Source organism: Gobius niger, assembly GCF_951799975.1.
Source record: "Gobius niger genome assembly, chromosome: 6".
Lineage (NCBI taxonomy): Eukaryota > Metazoa > Chordata > Actinopteri > Gobiiformes > Gobiidae > Gobius > Gobius niger.
Genome location: NC_136857.1, coordinates 20,059,841 through 20,079,600, shown reverse-complemented (window position 1 = coordinate 20,079,600; position 19,760 = coordinate 20,059,841). Strand labels below are relative to the sequence as shown.

The 19,760-nt window shown below is 41.1% G+C and overlaps 1 protein-coding gene and 1 long non-coding RNA gene across 3 annotated transcripts in view; one reads left to right on the top strand and one right to left on the bottom strand.

The window, feature by feature from the left end:
* The window catches only part of LOC306963912, a 393,872-nt gene that overhangs the window by 68,994 nt on the left and 305,118 nt on the right, over window positions 1-19,760 (top strand). The window lies entirely within an intron of this gene.
* plxna1a (plexin A1a) overlaps window positions 1-19,760 on the bottom strand; it is a 308,362-nt gene that overhangs the window by 6,082 nt on the left and 282,520 nt on the right. For both annotated transcript variants that reach the window (XM_079557533.1, XM_079557534.1), the window contains exons 22-31: window positions 17,336-17,433; window positions 16,555-16,713; window positions 15,389-15,455; window positions 12,490-12,636; window positions 11,717-11,876; window positions 11,050-11,153; window positions 10,565-10,661; window positions 6,727-6,917; window positions 4,593-4,762; window positions 2,284-2,496 (exon numbers count right to left, since the gene is read on the bottom strand). In XM_079557533.1, the coding sequence (XP_079413659.1) occupies window positions 2,284-2,496; window positions 4,593-4,762; window positions 6,727-6,917; window positions 10,565-10,661; window positions 11,050-11,153; window positions 11,717-11,876; window positions 12,490-12,636; window positions 15,389-15,455; window positions 16,555-16,713; window positions 17,336-17,433 (1,406 nt within the window). The remainder of the gene's footprint in view (window positions 1-2,283; window positions 2,497-4,592; window positions 4,763-6,726; window positions 6,918-10,564; window positions 10,662-11,049; window positions 11,154-11,716; window positions 11,877-12,489; window positions 12,637-15,388; window positions 15,456-16,554; window positions 16,714-17,335; window positions 17,434-19,760) is intronic.

Here is a 19,760-nt window from a genome sequence, read left to right as displayed (position 1 = left end):
TGTGATTCAGCCCAACTTTTGACATAGTCTTGTTGTTGACCTGCCTAAGATCTCATTAGAGAGTTTTTTTTTTTTACGTAGTACTTGCATAGATTCGAGAACCTGTTGATAGGAATACAACCAGCTACACAGTAGGTGAACAATTCTGTCCGTTGAGCCAATGTGTTAACAAGATCACTGTTGTAACACAGAATAATAAATAATACAAGCCGAAACCAATATAGAGGCTTGGAATACAAGCTGGTGTTATTTACCCGTAGTCTAGAGTTGACTGCACAACAACTTCCTCCAATGCAGGAATGAGCTGTGCACTTGTAATGTCAAACCCACACCGACCTCAGATGTATTCACTTGTTAACCAGCTCCATCAATACTTATTTTCGCTGCAGTCAGTTGCTTGGGGACAACTTTCGACAGATTTCTACCTTGTATTGCATAGCTGACCCCTCACTCTAAATGATTTTCCCAAACAGATGAAGCCAATAAAGACTTGAGGATATATGTGATAATTAACGGGTGCTCCACCACATTATCGACTGGGAGATGCCGGCCCTATCTAAGAAGCACAGTCCAGCCGTAACCCCGCTGAGGGAACAATGGAGTATATTAAGAAACATATCCCTGTATTGACTTGCACTGTGCCGGTTTGCGGGATCTATATCTGCAGTATCTTGCTGTGGTCGGAGAAGCTGGACGGGGAATAATATAGGTTAGGAGTGGACCAGATACACTGTATAACTGCAGCCAATTAACCTTCACCCATAAATCTGACTGTACAGCGCCTCTGTGCTGCTGGGTGGAAGACTGGTAGCCTCTTTCAGACCTTGGATTATAACACACTTTCTCTCAGGCTGCTGAATGTGGAGAGCCTGATGTATTCTGTTTAGACTGGTACTAGATATGTGCTCCCGACTTAGACTTTCCTTTTCATGCATATTTAATCATGACTGTGATTAGTTATTTACTAAGAGCTTCCATTTCACCGCATCTTTTTGTTTGTTCTTTCTTTATACCTTGCTTGCCACACCAGTTTGTCATACAGTATGGCCTATATATGTATCTATGGAGACTGAACTGTGTTATATGAGAGATGGAAATGTATTTTTTTTCTACATAATTAAACTTTTTATTCAGTCCGCATTCTGACAGAGCACCTGAATCCTGTTGTATAGTTGTACAATGACAATTAAAGCAGTACTAAGTCACTTCTTTACCTTAACAAATCCTTTCCCTTTCCCTCTGGGGGTAATACAAGTGTTAATGGGATGATTGGGGGGTCTTTCATCTCTCCCTGTTGTCTCTGGCCAGAAAACCACAATTTTGCTACCTCCGGGTTGGAGGCCCCAAAACACACTAATAGAATCACGAAGAAGAGGCTAACAGGCTAATGGGCAAAGCTAGCTGCGGGCTAGCGCCACTTAAACTGTATGAACATCCAGTCTTTTCCAGTCTTTTAGAATTACTTTTCTCTTTTGCAGGTAAAAGGGTACACTGGGGTAATTATCTATTAGAGCAAGAGCATGTTATTTCTGTGTGTCTGAAGAAGTTTGAATACGAGAAGTTTAAACTAATACTCTTTGCTTCCACGTCTAAAAACACCTGGATTGTTAAAGCCAAGACAGCCATTCCCAGTGACTATTGAGTAATGGCGACACTTATAGCAGCGTCAGTAGCAGCTAAGACGAGGAGCGCAAAGCAAACATTGTCATGACACGCCGGCAGTCTATTAAAAGCTGCCTTGGAAAGCTACTTAGGCTCCCAAAAGGGAATGTGGGACGCCGAGACAACACTTCCTGAGTTTAGTTAAACATTGAGCTGCTGAATAAAAGATGAAGGTTGAGACAGAGGCCATTTTCATTGAGTATGCGTCTACTTTTGGAGAGGATGTCAAATTGGTACAAATCTGTCTCTTGTTGGATTCTTTCTACGTACTGGTAAAGTGGGAATACAAATGGGTGAGGTTTGCTGGCAAGAGAAAACATTTGAATTTGCATGTATTTCTGTTTGGATTGTCTGGTTTTGTACATCAGGTGTCCTGGAACTGTCTAAGACTAACCAAGGCCCATAGTTGAAGGACTAATCTACTAATACATGTGACAGTACCTTCTTGTTACATTATACTTGAATAATATCTAGACCTACAACTGGACAATTAAAGAGACTCTACTGTAGAATCCTAATTAATACTTGATATAAAAGCATGTACCACAAGCATTTCTCACTGTAATATCATGTCCAAAAATGGTTTAGAGGCCGAAGAAGCGTAATAAAAAGTGTTCTCACCTCTCGACCCAGTTCTTGTAGTTGGGGATGTCTTTAGCGTAGAGTAGCTTATTGGAAGGCGAGTCTTTGCCCAGTTTGTGTTCTGACGTGGAGCAGGAGTCCATGAAGGTCTGAGCCACCACTGACAAACAGGCGTCCGTAATACTGTTCTTATGGATGTCAAAGACGAACTGAGGATTCTTGATCACATTCACCCAGAACCGCAGAGGAAGGCTGCAAACACAAAACAGGAATAGGTTACACACTAGGGCTGGTCACAGGTTCAGCCTCACAATCAACTTTGCCCAGTCCACAATAGTATAATAGCTGGGTATAATAACAGAAGAATTTGCATTTATTTTTTTATATTTACCATATTTTCCGGACTATAAGTCACACTTTTTTCATAGTTTGGGGGCGCGACTTATATTCAGGTGTGACTTATGTATCAAAATGTATAATTTCACATGTGTGTTATTTTCATGCTGACAGCCGCTAGAGGGCGCTCTAGGCCTGTGTACCAGTATCTGCTACTCCTGTAGTAAGAGCAGCAGGAAGAAAGTTTGGAGTAAGCGAGAAACTTGTGAGGGACTGGCGACAAGCAGAGGTTACTCTTCCTGCAATGAAGAAAACAAAAAAAGCTAATCACAGGCTTAAAGCTAGATGGCCACAGCTAGAGGAACAGGTTCACAAATGGGTACTTGAACAACATGCTGCCGGGAGAGGCTTGTCAACAGAGCAGTTACGCTCCATGACCAGGTTGCGATAATACTTGTACTCCGGAGCGACTTATATATATTTTTTTCTTCTTCATTACACAGCTTATAGTCCGGAAAATACGGTAACCTTTATTTAACCGGGAAAGTCCCATTGATATTATAAACCTCTTTTTCAAAGGAGTCCTGGCCAAGAGGTAGCAAAAACAACACACAAGTTCTGAAAGCAAAAAAAAAAGCAAACATACGGAGACAGCGCAAATATTTCTGATTGTAAAGCATAAAATTAACATACAGACATGTTTTTTTTCTTGATTTAACGCTTAAGGGAGTACCTAGCTGGAGGATTAGCTGACTGTGCAAGCATTAGGTCCTTAACTACTGTTGACTTGAAAATAAAACATTCTCTCGATACATTTACACTACTAGCAAATCCTGAAAAAGAAACAATAGCGACAGTGTGCAATGAAGTTCATATCACGCCTTTTGTAAGTGACATCTGCCATATAGAGGACTATATAAGTGCTATGCCCTCAAGATTTAATTTGCAACTTCACACGGATTCATTTTTTAATTAGTGCCTTGTGAGCAGTTTCTCTTTTTCTTAATGAAATACAGCGTGTGTATTGTATTAGGCTCTGCGGAGACGGGAGCAGCTGACTAACACATGTAAATGGAAGCTAAGTGAGGAATATTGCACTGGGACTTCAGACAGACATTCAAGGTTCGTATGCACAAAACTATTTTATTCCCACGCACTGGCATTCTGCAGATGTTGTGCAATTGATTTAATCATTTGTGGCGTGGCCGGAAAATAAAACTCTGTTTTCTTGAGCCTTTTTTGCAATATTGTCCGTTGTTGATAGTTTCAAAGATAACAAGCGTCATCGTTTTTCATCTTTTTAATGGCGCTAGAAGTGAATAGCGAACCAGTTAAGTAAATAAACAAAGCCAGTGTTACTTGTGTAGGATGGGTCAAGTAGCTGGGACCTGTACCGTGAACCAGTAACTTCAGTAGTTTTCATCATAAATCGGTAGTAAGTGATTTAATAAGTGATTAAGTACACTAAAGAATCTTTGTTTGATTAAATCAGAGTTTGGCAAGGGTTGGATGAATCTTGAAACTATGAAGTAAAAATGTCCAGTTGAAATGTTTTGAAATTTCAATCTTTTACACTTTATTGTTCTCTTGAAGTGTAGTTTTGGTCTTAGTTTACTATGCTACTCTAAATCAAAAAGCGTGAAAGATTACAATGCATATCACACTATTACAGAAGTCAGTGTGGGCAGTCAAGACTCTGCAGAGCAACACTGACCACATGATGCTTTTCTAAACTGTGAACTTAATGAATTAAAGTAAATAAAAAGTGTCCAACACATCCATAATGTTTAAGCATGTAATGTTTTCTTTAGTAACATCATCGTGGCACATAAAGTCTAGTAAAAAATGACCAGAATCTTTCAATCCAAAGGTCACATATCTTTTATTCTTCTGTACTGCTACTGTGACTGGGCTTTGTTGTCAATGGGATATGCTGCAGTTGCACTATGCACTGTAAATCATAGCAGTACATCATGCTTATTCATTCAAAATAAGAGTAAGATGTCTCTCACCAGTTGCTCTTCCAGGTGTGCCTGACGTCGTAGTCATTGATGGAGTGCTTGTCGGCTTGTTCATCCAGGAAGTCGAACATGTACTTTATGGCCAACGGGAGAGCACTGCCTCGGTGTGCTGTGCTGAAGATAGTCTCAAAGAGATCGTCCACGAACTTCTGCAACGTACCCTGGTTCATGGAAGAAACAATATCAAATTAATAAGGGGGCAAGCAGTTAGCGCGCGTGCTTCACAGCGAGAAGGTCCCAGGTTCAATCTCCGGGTGGACGGGGCCTTTCTGTGTGAAGTTTGCATGTTCACCCCATGCCTGCGTAGGTTCCTCCGGGTACACTGGTTTCCCCTACCACTAAAAACATGAACAATAGAACAAGATGAATAAAAGTGTGTGTGTTTGAGAGTGCGAGTGCCGGACAGCAGATTAGCTCATCGCTACAAACCGGCGAAGCGTGTTTTCATGCATGAGTCTCATCAGCAGAGCTAACTCATGCCCCTACAGGCCATAACGGTACTGCAAGTGTCGGAACATGTTGCGTACATCCAATTACACAATGGAAATCATTTTTTTCACTCAAACTTGGCTGTAAATACTGTTTAAGTGGCACTAGCTCGAAGTTAGCGTTGCTCGCTAGCCTGTTAGCTTCTTCTTCGTGATTCTGTTAGTGTTTATTGCACCGGGAGAGATGAAAAACACCCAAATCATCCCAATAACACTTGCATAACCACCAGAGGGACTACAAAAACAATTTATTAAGGAAACCTAGTTACTTAGTTCTTCAACAGGCACCTTCCTGACTAAATAAACAATACAATAATAATAATAATAATAATAATAATGCATCGGTTTTATATAGCGCTTTTCTGGACACTCAAAGACGCTTCACATTGCACTATTCATTCACTCCATACTTGGTGGTGGTAAGCTACTATTGTAGCCACAGCTGCCCTGGGGTAGACTGACAGAAGCGAGGCAACCAGTCTGCGCCATCGGCCCTTCCGACCACCACCAACCACTCACTCACTCACTACATTCGCTAGGCTTCCTGGTGTTACCAAACGGTCTCCCATCCAAGTACCGACCAGGCCCTTCCCTGCTTAGCTTCCAAGGTCTGACGGGATTGGGCATAGCAAAGGCGGTATGACCACATAAACAATAAACATAGTCACTGAATTGAAACCAGGCTGTTGTTGCTATGCCGCTGTGTCGCCTTATGTCCACCCTCTGTCAGGTATTTTGTATGTACAAAGTGCACACCTCACAATTTGGATCATGACTGTTTTCCACTTTCTTAAATTTGTCCACAAGCCATGGCTTCTCGAATGTGGACCATGTTTCTGTGCAATAACAGCACTTCAACATAATTACATCAAATGTGGCTAAATGAATTTCACTAAAATCACATTTGTTTGCTGACTCCTCCATCTGGCACAATCCATTACAGTATAAACGTCTGGGGAACATATTTAGTCAGCAAGAGTGGAATGGATTGAAAAGTAGAGAGATGTGCAGACACAAGGCCGGCGCTGGATGGGTCTCTCAATTACATTTTCTTCTGTGTTTTTTTTTTTCATTATGCATAGGCTGAATTTTCCCCGCCTCGCCGAACGACCCGTCCCCTGGCTTTGCTCCTGTATCCACCTTATTCGCGCTCCAACAAATGTATCTTGTTTTCTCTGATTACGTGGAAATGGAAAAAGCCTGGATGCATAGGCGCAATCTTTCACATGTAAACAGTTTTCCTGAATGGGTGTGAGGTACGTGTCACCACTCGAGGGCTGGAGCGCTGTATGGTTACATGGAATAAATCAAGTAATCAATTAGAGATTGCAGAAGCTGACCAGGGGTGCAAAATTCATGAGCGTGTAGGTTCAATATCATGCACTGCGGAAACCTCACTGTACATTCTGCAACGGAATACAGTATTATACTCTGTCAAGTAATATTCAACATGCAGTATAGAAAGCCCATTGTTTAGTTTAAAATGTAAATGTAATTACTCAGAACATCCTCCAAAAGGCCCCATTGTCCTCACAGGATCCCATTAGTCAAAGGTTTCACTATTGGTTTTTACCGTCCTCCTATTGCTTAAGTTCTGTTTGAGAGGTTTTTACGCGTTGGTAAAATTCCAGACTCACTTTAGTCGCAAGCAGCCGGGTCAGGTAGATCTCAGACACCATCTTGCTGCCCCGATCGCCCTCGCGTTGGTCGGAGTGGTCGTGGTTTTTCACCAGGTGCCACAGTTTGGTGCCACTCTCCAGGTCAGGGGTGATCATGGGCGTCCGGGAGCGGAGACTGTCAGGGCTGCTGGCTGTCCTCAACATACTCTCTACAACACAAAACAAAGGACGGTATTAGACTTGTAATATTGTGTTATACGCAGCCTGATGAGTGAGACACATTTCCTTCAATAGACAGGACCGGGTCGGAATCCTAACATATTTATAGCAACCTTTTCTGATCAATCGTAGCAAAATGAGAAGCATTTTAAGAACTTGAACATTTTGTCTAAAATTATCTAATCTATTATCTTATCTAATTATTTACCAAAAACAATGTATTGTTTTTAGCTTAGCATGGTAAATTCTTTATTTTTGCTTGTACAGATTCCCAGATTCTTTTTGAAAAATACTTCTTGGTAGATGACATATTTTGCAAATCCCTTAATTTGGTTGCTTCCCAACTTTGTGTATCATTCATATGCGCCTCATAATTCATAGCATGTCAGTGTTGATTAAAAGCACCAGGAGCTGTTTGTTCTGTTTACAGAGGGAGTGGCAGGAGCTGAAATGCACAGCGGGGAGGGTGCTATCTGACAAGTCGCTTTTAGGTCAGAGTGACAGAAGGAATGGAGATGGGAGAAAAAAGCAGAGGAGGTGTGGAGGGCTTGTGGTGAAGTCTCTCTGAGAGCCAGCGGAGATGACAGGGGACGGGGCGGGGCTAAATGGACACTAAAAGGGCAGCTCCAGCAGAGTGGCAGGGGGTGAAATGAAGAGTAATGGCTTAGAAAAGTGAATAAAGCCTTGGAGTGGTAAGGGTCAAAATGGCACGGCTTGGTATAGGTAACCTCTTGAAAGCTTAGCTTTACATTAGTTGTGTTGGATTTAGTGCCCAAAAATCCCCAAATGAAGTATGTAGGCCCATGTGTGTGGTACATTTTGTGTTTTGCCTTTTTTTTTTTGGTAATATATATTTTTTTATATTTAGAAAGATATATCACTCTTTCTAAACTTTTTTTTTTTTTTCTTGATTGGCTGCTTGGAGCCTATGTTGTACTTTGGTAGTCTCAACCCAGCCTTGACCTGCTCACCTGGACTGTGTCACAGGTGACATAGACAAAATATTAGTAGAATATAATTCCTCACTCATCCACATTTATGTTAATAACACCATTTGAGAGGAAATTCATGATGGCAGCTCTAAAAGCATGTTCTAAAAAGGCAGGAAACTCTGCGGAGCAGAAATAAGTCTACTCAGTTCTCCAAGGTCAGTCAATCAAAGCCCGAAGCTAAACCTTTAAAAATGCATCGAACAAAATATGATTCTGTCCTCACAATTGTTACTGGACGAATCTGTCTTACAATGATTAAAAGTTAATTAACAGTTAAAAGCCAGGCTTTTTTTGGATTCCATATGACCGAACCATCTGCAGGCGCCCCACTAGGGGGTGATATCACAGCAATGTCAGCACCCTGCCATGAGAACCTAAAAGAAGGATGATCCAGGTCACACCACGACTGCTTATCTTGGCTAGCTTTTTGTTCCTGTTTTGACCTGGTGACCTGAAGACAGATTTGCTCTTTCATCAGTCTGCCACATACAGTATGTAGCTTACCACCCTGGAGAGTGGAAGGTGAATGATCACTCACTACACTGCAGCGGTTTGAGAAACCTGTCGAGCGCAATACAAATGTAAGCCATTATTACCATTATTATCACTACATGGTTTACATATGAAGGGATTAAGGCAAAATATGCTTCGCTAAACAAGGACATCACACAACCAGGTCTAAACCAGTTCTCATGCTGGAATATCAACGATGCAGCCTTTAATGAAACAAAATAAGACAGAGGATTACCACACGCTATTACAACACATACACATAAAATAAATAAATAAATTCATGAATAAATGAACACATAATGTTAATGTTAGATCTTGGAATTAAGCTTAATGCACAAGTGTGGGGGAAAAAAAGGATGCTTCCCCTGTATACACAAAACCCACCCCCATCAGGCATATATTGTGTATTTTAGCATTGTAGATGCTCTGCACTGTTTGTTTAAACCATTTAAATTCTCTGAAAGTAAGTTGCATGAGGTAAAATTGTCATTCAATCTAACTTTGATTGTGACAAACTACTTCATGATACGCCGACCCCACAGCGACATAGTCATTGCATCATTGGGGAAGCTTTTTATTTGGTGAAAGGAAATCACTTTTGCATGAGGGCTCTCCCATTGCCTAGTCATCATCACGTTCATATTTGCTTTTACTATTGGGCAACATAGCTCAATTGTAAGCCAGTAGTGTCTTAGCCTTTGCTTTTAGTGCAATTTTAGTCTGTTCTGATTTTGCACAAATGGAAATGGCTGAGTCCCTAAAACCTGTCACGCTGAAAAACTAAAAATGAAACTGAATTATTCATACTCCAGCGCTCCAGTGTTAAGTCTGAATGTCTCCAACTAATCACCCTGCCTTTAGTGAATGGACAGAGAAAGCACATTTTACCACTTGAATTCCAGAAGTCCATCCATTCCTTTATCAGGCTATAGACTCATTTATCTTCTAAAGAGTTCCATTTCCCAGTGAAGTATGGGCTTTTCGACTTGGGCCTGTGTCTATCACCAGCTGCCAGGTGTCCATCCAATCTGTGCTCCATCCCTCCTCCTTCTCTCGCTCTCCTACCTCCCTCTTTCACTCTCGCTCTCTTTCTCTGGAGGTGTCTCCTTTAATGCCTGTCATTTAGCTGCGCTCTTGGAAATAGCCCTGGAACAGCCTTGGCCCGGGCTGATAGCTCTGGATAAAAAGGGATTGCCATTGAGTGAGAAAGAGGTGCAGAAGAATGGGGTCTGATGATGGCCCCCATAAATAAAGAGGCCAAGAAAACACACGGAGGGCGTTAGGGGGTGCGTGTGGAGGGTAGAATACTGGGATGCGACTTGCCTGGGACTCAATCTCATTCTTAAACAGCTATTTTGTTAGAAAATCTTGGAATTTGAAGGGTTCACTTATTCAGATAGCTACGGTAGAAGAACTTGTTTTTGATGTTTTGGCAAATTAGACTTAACAATTCTGATAATGCCAAACAAGAAACCGGTAATCATTCATGACGTAAACAAACTCAAAAGGCGCCTTTCCACATAACACGCTTGTGTCCCGCACATCTTCGTCTATGTCAGTAAACGCTTGTGTTTCCACTACACTACACAACTGCAGTTGTTGTGATAAAATGTGTCATGTAAATACATTTTTTACAAACACATGCATTTTTATTTAAGCATTAAAAACTTCAATCGTTACTACAGGGCCCGCAGGAGGTCAGTTGGAAGAGCACTTGCACACTGAGCAAAAGACCAAAGGTTCACACCCATAGCGGGCATAGTAAAGGTGGTATGGCCTGGTGGAGCGCTCCCGAAGGGAAGGGCCTGGTTGGTACTTGGATGGGAGACTGTTTGGGAACACCAGGAAGCCTGGGTGAATGTAGTGTGGGACCCCAGGGCAGCTGTGGCTACAACCACCTTATCACCACCAAGTAGAGTGAATGAATAATGCCATGTATGTAAAGTGTCTTTGAGTGTCCAGAAAAGCGATGCATTATTATTATTATTATTATTATTATTATTATTATTACCCAGCTCCTGCCAGTGCTTCATGTCATTGTTAGGAAAGACACTTGATCCACCCAGCCAGGCAGAAAAGAGCTGTACAAATGTGGCCATGTTTAACATTTCACTATTAGAGAGCGAGTGTACCGTATCTGCTGAGGCTCTTGGTGAAGGTGGAGGAGTTGGAGATGTTGTAGGCAGAATTCTGCTTTGGCACCAGGGCAATCACTGAGCCGTCCGTCACCTGTGGACCCACAGCATCAATTATTCAAGTGTATTTGATTTTACTGTATCATCATAATAAATAATGAATGCAAATAATTCAACTTTCAAATAATTGCAATCACTGCACAGTTACATCTATGCCAACTATGCATACTGCATCCATAAGAAATATACAAACTGAAATTACTGCATATCGTCATGTGTGATGGTTTGTTTTGCATATGCGTTAAAAAGGTTTTGAACAACAGAAAGCATATAACTACGATCACAACAAAGAAGATGCTCAAAATATGAACAAAAAATAACAGCTCTCATCTTTTTTCAAGCACTTTCTGACTACGACGACAACAACAACAACCACTGCTTATCTGAGTTGCATGAAGCTGCTCGCGTAGTGTATGGTGTACCTGGTAGTGTGCCAGTGTGTTGAGTCGCTTCCAGTCGTTGTCAATCTTTGTGGTGACGTCCTCATCCTGGAGGATGATCCGAGCCATCCGCCCCTGGCGCCATTCTGCAGTAACACACGGGAAATGTTATGTATGACACTCCCACAGCTGCTAATGTATGCATGCACTGTGTGTGTACTAATGTATGTAGTGTGGCTTCGAGGTCATGCACGACTTTAACTCTTCTGTACTTGCAAATTAAGTGTAAAATATTAAAAATAAAGCTTATATTACTCATTGTTATTTTTCATGTTTATTCAGTTCATCATACTAAAAGAAAAACAAGATGAAGAAAAAGAGTTCAAGAAATGATTTCAGGGGATGAAGCGGAAATCACTGATGTTGTATTTATCCATACATTTCACAGCTGCTAGAGTTTATATTATTCTTAGTCTTTATCTTCATTTATCTACTTAAATACAATCAATCCGAATGTGGACAAATAAACAATTTAGACTTGAATGAAATGCTTCAAATGTCCCAAAAGTGTTTTTGGTATACATAATAAGCAATGTCTTTATGCTTGGACATGTGCAGCCTAACATTCAGCCTTTTCTGAAAAGTCAATCCTGCAAGTGGATAATGGGTCAAACTGCATGTACAGATAAAAGGTGAGCGAGAGTGTTACCCAGGTCCATGTCTGAAGCCTTGGGCCTCTGGGAGTAGGGGCTGCCCTTGTACACGGCGTCCAGCAGCTTCTCTTTGACCTGAGTGATGGTGTCACAGTTCAGCGCCTTCACCGTCACCTCCGACGAGTTCTCGTTCTCCGGGTTCACACAGTGCAGCGTCTATGGCACACAAAAATACACCGGGAATGAAGATGTGACAATAATGAACCAATAAACCATGTCCAATAGTCTATATTTAGGCTGTGGATGCTTTTTAATCATGGGCAGCTATCATTATTTGCCTGTATACCGACACACTAGATATTTTCAATTCAAATGATGACTTGAAAATGTGTTTTCCAGAACAGATTATTAGGTTGTTGTTTTTTTGGTTATATAATAGGAATTCATAACCAGATTTCACTTTGTACTTGTAAAAGCAGGAGCAGGTGCATTGTTTCATCCACTGAGTTTTGTGCATTGAACTCCACCAGAGATATTCACACCTATTTGTAGATGCGGCTTCAGACCTCCCTCTCTGTCATTGTGTGAGCGAGTAATCACTCAGCATTTTCAGCACCGTGCTGACAAGTGCCTGTCTGTGTCCCATCCAGGTCTGAGTGCTTTGTTTGGACATCAGGACACGGGCCAGAATGAATGGCCACTCCAAACACAATCAGGAGACTGCCCAGGTTTTCACTGTGGATATGCTCCCGCAGTGAAACAGCGGGGGGATATAGCGGGCACATAGGCGCAGTCCTGTTGGGAACTTGGCCGCGTGAGTTCGACTGACCAGTGTCTTGTAGTCAATCTGCTGTCGGATGAGCTTGTCTTCACTGAGGGAGTAGCGGGCCTCCCCGGTGATGGCGTCTATGGGACCCTTCTCCATCTGCTGCTTGATGGCACAGTAGAGCATAAACAGGGGCTCCCCGGCACACTCCTGCACAAAAAGAGAAAACACAGAAAGATTTGCAAATTAAAACTTTCTGCTATTTAGAGTCGAGCTGCTCCACATGCAGCGGGGCTCTTTGAGGTTCTATTTCTAAAATGGTCGCCAAACTTTCTCTTCTTGACACTTATTCACAAAGCAATACTTTACAAACTGAAGAATTTTCTTTATTTTGTTAGTTTTGCATATGCCAAAATTACAACGGCTTTATTGAGGTATGGGTACCTTTTTTATTATGCATCTGCAAAGATTCAGAGATTGTTATGGCTGTATTTGTTTTTTATTGACACTTCTTTCGCGTGGATGATTCACATTGAGCATGTTTGTCTGAGTCTAGCTTTCTATAAATCTGCACACATCTCTCACTCATTGACATTTGCCAACACAGATGTTATAATTATGAATTCTACCTCTGCTTCGGGCAAAGACACTCGCCATTCAATAGGCCTATTAGTCTGCGGTTCAACTGAAAGGAAAACAGTATGGACTGGAGTGGCGGAAGTGTGAAGGGGACTACGGCAGGTGCAATGATGAAGCGTACGGGGTGAGAGGAGAGAGAGTTCTCATTTATCAGTCTCACCTTCAAGCACCGTTACCTACCTGCACACATACACACACCGACTCCTCTGTCCTCTGGAAAACAGCTGTAGCGGCGGTGACCCTTGTTCATGTTGTTCATTATAATATTAAATGTGGACGGATAGAGCTGTCAAACTGCATCACTCTGGTTTGTCAAGGGAGGTCTTTGCAATAGTTGGCATTAAAGGCGCAGTATTGTTTGAATGCTCTTAGTTCAACCTATGAGTGAGGGGTGAAGTTATGCTATTTTATTTGACCTTTATTTCCCCACGAGAACCTCAGTGAAATACTAAATCTCTTTTCCAAAATTGTCCGTGCCAAGAAGCAGCACAATTACAAACTACATAAACACAATACAAAACATATATTAAAACATTGCATTGTGAGATCAATTAGACAAAGCATTTGCAGCATGAGGATCTTTCTTGCCAAACATTTAAAAGTCTCTTGAACATATGAAGTGAGTTCTGACTGATGGTACAGACAACATAAAACGTTCTGAGACGTTCTGAATCCTAACATGGATTTCTAAATGAAGAGGTACCAATGTTTCAGTCTTCGCACAGAGGACCAGCCCCGGAGACAATGACAGTATCAAAAGGTGAACTACAAAATATGAGCCGAACACATCCTTTTAGTTAAGTTAAGTTAAGTCACCAAGTCATATAATAGCAGCTTTTTAATTACCAATCAGACATACACACATTCATACATAGGCATAAGATAAGACAAGCCTTTATTGATCTCACAATGGAGAAATGTGTGTTTCATGAAGTGTCAAGTTCAGATATGGTAAACTTCAACTTTCCACAATGGCCAGACCAGTTGTGAATTTGGTTGTTTTTGACAATTACAATTCTCAAACAGACTGTAATCGCCTCAACACATTAAGAGAGGAACAAAATGGCAGCAGTTATGCATTATCTTTCTTTATGTCAATGAAAACATTGGTGCTTTTCCCCCTTATTAGGCAATACATATCTTGATTAATACTTGCAATACTTGATTAAAGTAGTACTAAGTAACTCATGCCCCTAGAGGCCATAATCGCCACGGCGTGTTGTAGCATGTTGTGTTTTTTACTCATTAATTGTCCATGAGAGTAAATACTACACTGACAGAAAAGACAAAGGGAGAGAGGGATATTGTACATCTAATTACACAATGGAGATGTTTTTTTCACTCAAACGTGGCTGTAAATACTATGTAAGTGGCGCTAGCCCACAGTTAGCTTTGCCCGTTAGCCTGTTAGCTTCTTCTTTGTGATTCCATTGTTGTGTATTGGGGCTTCTGGCCCGGACGCAGGAAATTGTGGTTTTCTGGCCAAAGACACCAGGAGGAGATGAAAGACCCCCCAATCATCCCATAAACACTTGTATTACCCCCAGAGGGACTACGGAAAGGATTTATTAAGGTAAACACGTTACTTAGTACTGCTTTAAGTTTTGAGGGCCGGATTGAAGGGCTCGGCGGGCCACATCTGGCCCCCGGGCCTTAGTAGCTCAATGACACAATGACAGGATGCAATGGTCATTGCTTGTGTTTTGGGGAGAAAGGTGATTAGACTATTTCACAATTGCCCCAGACCAGTTGCAGGATTTCTTTAATTCTTCCATTTTACACTGCACCATCTGTCTAATTGCTAAAACAAAATTCTTATTTAGTGTTTTAACTAAAGACTTAATCACCTTTACTTGTTATAAAAATAATATTTGTCCTCAAAAAGCCTATGTGTCTTCTTCTCCATCATCACCGAAGTGCGTGCGAGGACATGTTTGGCGCCACTGCCCCCTGCTGGGACACATGACCTTAAGGCAAAGCCAGAGTCGGACAGACAGCCCCATAATGACAACAGCAGCACTGCACTTCAAAAGGAGATCATGCCGACATGCCGTGTGGGCTTACCGACCTACATATAAGTCCAATACAAGAGGGAAAAGACGGGCTCGGCTGGGAGACAGGAGCTAGGAGCATATCATAGCTAGTCTTTTAATAATGGCGGATACGTATGAGTAAAACCAAGATATAATAGGAGTATAAGGAGCTAATACCCAATATGAAAACATTTACTGGGACGATTGCTCAGCTGTAATGTAATTTAAGTCCACTCTAGGCTGCAGTGATTGCTATAGTGAAGACTAAACGGGACCAGTAAGGAACATACCTTTAGGAACTTGTACAAGAGGAAGGTGAACCAGTTGGTCAGCATCTTCTCTGCAACCGACTCTGTTCTGAAGGACAAAGTGATGAAAAACAGTGTTAGTATTGTAATTTAATTATTGTCCATTTAGTGATAAACTTAAAAAAATGATGTCCCATACAAAACAAGAAGCAAACTCATTTGAACAGCAGGGAATTTTCCTAGCTGTAAATCTTTATCTTTTATAAAAGTGTAAAAGGTGAGTTCTTGTGTCAATGTGATGAAGGAGAATTTAGCCTGACGTTCTATATACCAACCTAAACAACTGAGTGCCATCCCGCTAAATGTCCAAGGTGTATGAAGATGTCCCTTATGGCAGACAAGGAGGTCGATGACTTGTTTTTCAGTGTAGAGAAGTTTGCAACATCATTGTGGAAGTCTCAGGGGAAGTCACTCCCTGACGTCTAAATAATGCCACAGTCCTATCTGGATTATGGGCAAATCCATTCTCCCACAGTCTCAGGGCTTATGTCTGCAGAGCTGCCAGCTCATATGAGGAGGCCGTGGGCTTCAGGAAATGTCACTTGGTAACAACTGAATACCAAACACAAGATAGGCCTTCGCTGACAAACACAGACTCTTGTTGTTGCAACAGTTATTTAGTTGTTGTTGTTTACAACTAAAAAAGTGTAATAAGGAGTGGTAGTAAGAGGTAGTAGAATGTGGCTTATTGAACCTTATTGAATCTTATTGAATCTTTCAATGCCCACTCAGGAGAAGTCGGAAAACACACTGAAGTAGTGATTCTCCAAGTATGTACAAATATCAATGACTTGTAGGACATTTTCATTTGCTCAAAACATTAATACAATTGGTTCTGCTCATGTCAGGGGCCAAGTAAGCAGTGCTACCCAAATTTCTTTTGTACTAAGATATTGTTGAGTAGTGAGGGTTGAATTGTTGGTGGTTGAGCTCATCATAGTTCACAGTAACTTGTTTTTAAATATTTCACAGGTACAATATTACTTCACCTTCACCTAGATTAGGATTGAGAAGAGTCATGTTTCTGTATTATTATGAGAAATATTGTAGATCTATGTAGACTCATCTTTAGAAAGCGCTAAAATCGAGATCATTATTCGGAATGGAAGACACTGTGAATACAGTATTCATTGCAGTCTTATGCTGACCTCCTGAGCAACAGCTTGGGGTGGTTCTTGCTCTCCAAGTTGCGGTCGATGAGGTCGGACAGCAGCTGCTTCAGGACCCCGGTGGCGTACTCCATCTCCCCCTGCAGCGCCGTCATGATCAGGGAGGCCACGTTCCCTCGGTCCCGCATTGAAAACGACCTACGCCACCACACAATAAATACATGTTAGGATCACTTAACATCAATATTTAAGCTGTTGTATACATCGACAGCCATAGCAACACATCTATTTTTAATCATTATGGATGTAATCATATCAGAATGTGTGTCGAATGGATGTTACGGACCATTCGGTTAAGGGCTTTATGGAGGTTTAATGATGGGAATTGCACATTTTGTTTAATTTCAGTGCAGTTTAGCAAATACATTGAGGTATAATAGTGTATTATTTGACATACATTATAGATAAAGGAGTAAAATATTGATATTGAGTTAAGTGGTCCTGTTGCTTTGACTACACAGGGTTTGTATAGGGTTGTAACAATTAAAGTTACAGCTCTTATTAAAATAATAACTTTAAATCTGTACAAACAAACAAACAAGAGCAATGTTGTTAGCATAGCTTTGGCAAACTAATCAATCATTGGACTGCAAATAATGATCAACTAATTGATGTACTGAATACCTGAGGTTGTGTTCTTAGTGTGGCAGAACATTGTTAAATCTAAATTGGAGCCATGATGTTGATTTCACAAAGGTGTTACTAAGCAAAATATTCGCAGATAGGGAGCTTGTTTAAACTTGTTGTGTGTGGTACAGACCTCTGTGCCTCCAGGGTGCGAATGAAGGTCAACAGGAAGTGCTTCTTGGTGAGCAGCTGGCCAAACAACGTAAGAGCCTTCTCCACATTCGCTGGGACCTGAATGCACAAACAAAAACAAGCGAATTGGTTACAAAGAGTTATATGCATGTAAACAAATAATAATAGAGAAAACGTAAAAATATACCATATAGGCTATTGGATAATAATATGTGAATCTGATTTCTGGTCGAATGACGGTGGATTGTTTAGACCAGTGGTTCTAGGGTGGGTCAGTCGTCTTAAAAAGCTCATTCAATTTAAATGTATTGATATTATTATTAACTAAATAAGGAGGAAATGTGGTACTTTAAAAACTCTTCTTTACTTGAATGACTTGTGATTTGTTGCTTGAATCAATAAAAACTACATGAAGAAAAAACAAACGAGTTAGACTGAATCATTTTTCCCTTCTTAGGGGGATAACAGGTGCCGATGCCACACCAGTTGTGAACCACTGCTTTGTATGCCAACTCTGAGACAATATTACTTACTGTAACATTGTCGCCTATAATTGTTATGTGAAAAGTTCCTTCATATGACGGATAATTTCCTTTAATCATCATCTCTCTCTATCCTGCAACACTAACTCGGATAGTCTTCATTTACTTTGCTTATCTAAAGCTTCTTTTGCTTCAAACAAGTCTTCAAAAGCAGCTACTTTTGTACGGAAACCATGCACACACGTCTATAGAATTTGTCCAAAGCTTCAGGTGTTAAAGCCATTCCCCAAAACAGCAGTAAGAAAAACAGCCAGCGTGAGTGTGTTTCGAGTGTGATTCTGCCTCATGCAGAGTTCAAGATGAAACTGGCCCCAGAACGGCACACTCTGATTGTACACCACTGGAAGTTATTTTACCATTTTTACATTTTTTCCTCCCCCGAAGCATCCCTCCGCCGACACTCGCAAATCAGGAGTTAATCAGGAGTTGACATTTGCCGTGGAGAGGATCTAGAAGAGGATTTTATCTCCTCGAAAAGTCAGTTTTTAAGTGTTGGATGAAATCTTTAGTAAATCTTTTTAAAGAGCCCATGATATGTGTGGGTTTTTGGAGTCCTTAACATCTTAAAATAATAGATATACGGCTCTATTTGATTCAAAAGCTGGTGCTAGCAAAGTATGGAGCGACTTAAATAGGTTAAATCATATGAACACCAGCCACTTGAAAAGGTATACTTGCAGTAGAAAGAAATTGGAGCACTAAAATGGCCATTCCAGACATAAGAATACTAAGAACACCACTTCATGACATCAGCAGGTGGGGTCAAGTGTTTTCCTTGAGAAAGAGATGTGTATACTGCCGACTTACTCAAACAGTTTAGCAGAATGTAAGCTCTTCAATTGTACCGCAGCAGCATCTGTCACTGCTCATTGGAGTTTGTGAAAGAGTGTAATGAGGCCAGTTTGATGTGTTGCATTGCTGTGAGAGAAATCTCCACTTGAGGAGGGATGCAGACAAAGACATGAAAAGCGCTGGGCCGTAAAGGCTTCAGAGACTGTTTGTCTCAAAGGTGGCACCTGTCACTACCCGTCAACAACAAGCTAACGTTCTGAAGAAGGAAAAAGGTGTCGGTAGATAGTGTGAGACGTGCTAAATGACAGTATATAGTCTTAAGGTAGCTTTGTTATGGTGGGGTGGTCGTACCATTCTTCAGAAGAATTGGAGATGTGCCAGTCCGATTTTTCACAAAACTCAGACAAAACTCTGGGTCTCCTGCAACCAATACCCAATAAAAACTTCTTTAGAACAAAGCTAGGAGGTCAAATGGGCTATGTGTGACTAACTGACTAAACCCAATATCCACGCTTGTATCAAAACCATTACAATATTATTTAATCCTGAAATATCTGTTCCAATCATAACAGAAGAACAAACACAGATTCATTAAACAAGTTCTAATTCGTAAAATGATTCATTCCTGTCACACATTTGACACCTTATTCTTGACAGCAATAACTTGTGCTGCTCGTCTCTGTGTTTGCGTCCAATCATTTCCCATTTCACTTCAGGGATGCATACATTTACCGGTGACATGTTGTGACATTTTCTCAGCCAAACAAATGAGTCATGATGGTCAAAGTTTCTTCTGGCATCTGCCGGGTTACTCTCTTATATTTGTCCCTAAAGTACAACAGGTCTAGTAGGAATGGTGTAGTCTGACATTTCCTTTACTTCCTTTAAACCATGCAGAAACTGACCCCGGCTTTTATCTCACAACAATCGCGGCATCATTTCCACCTCTGTGCGTCTTCCTGTTGTACAAGTCGAACATGTCCTCCGCCCCCTCTCTGTGTTCCATAATAAAGTGTCTGGGCCTCTCTCGTAAGTGCTAAATGAGATTCTGAGGCCTCCAGGGTAGATTCTGTCTGGGATCGGAGTCAGAGC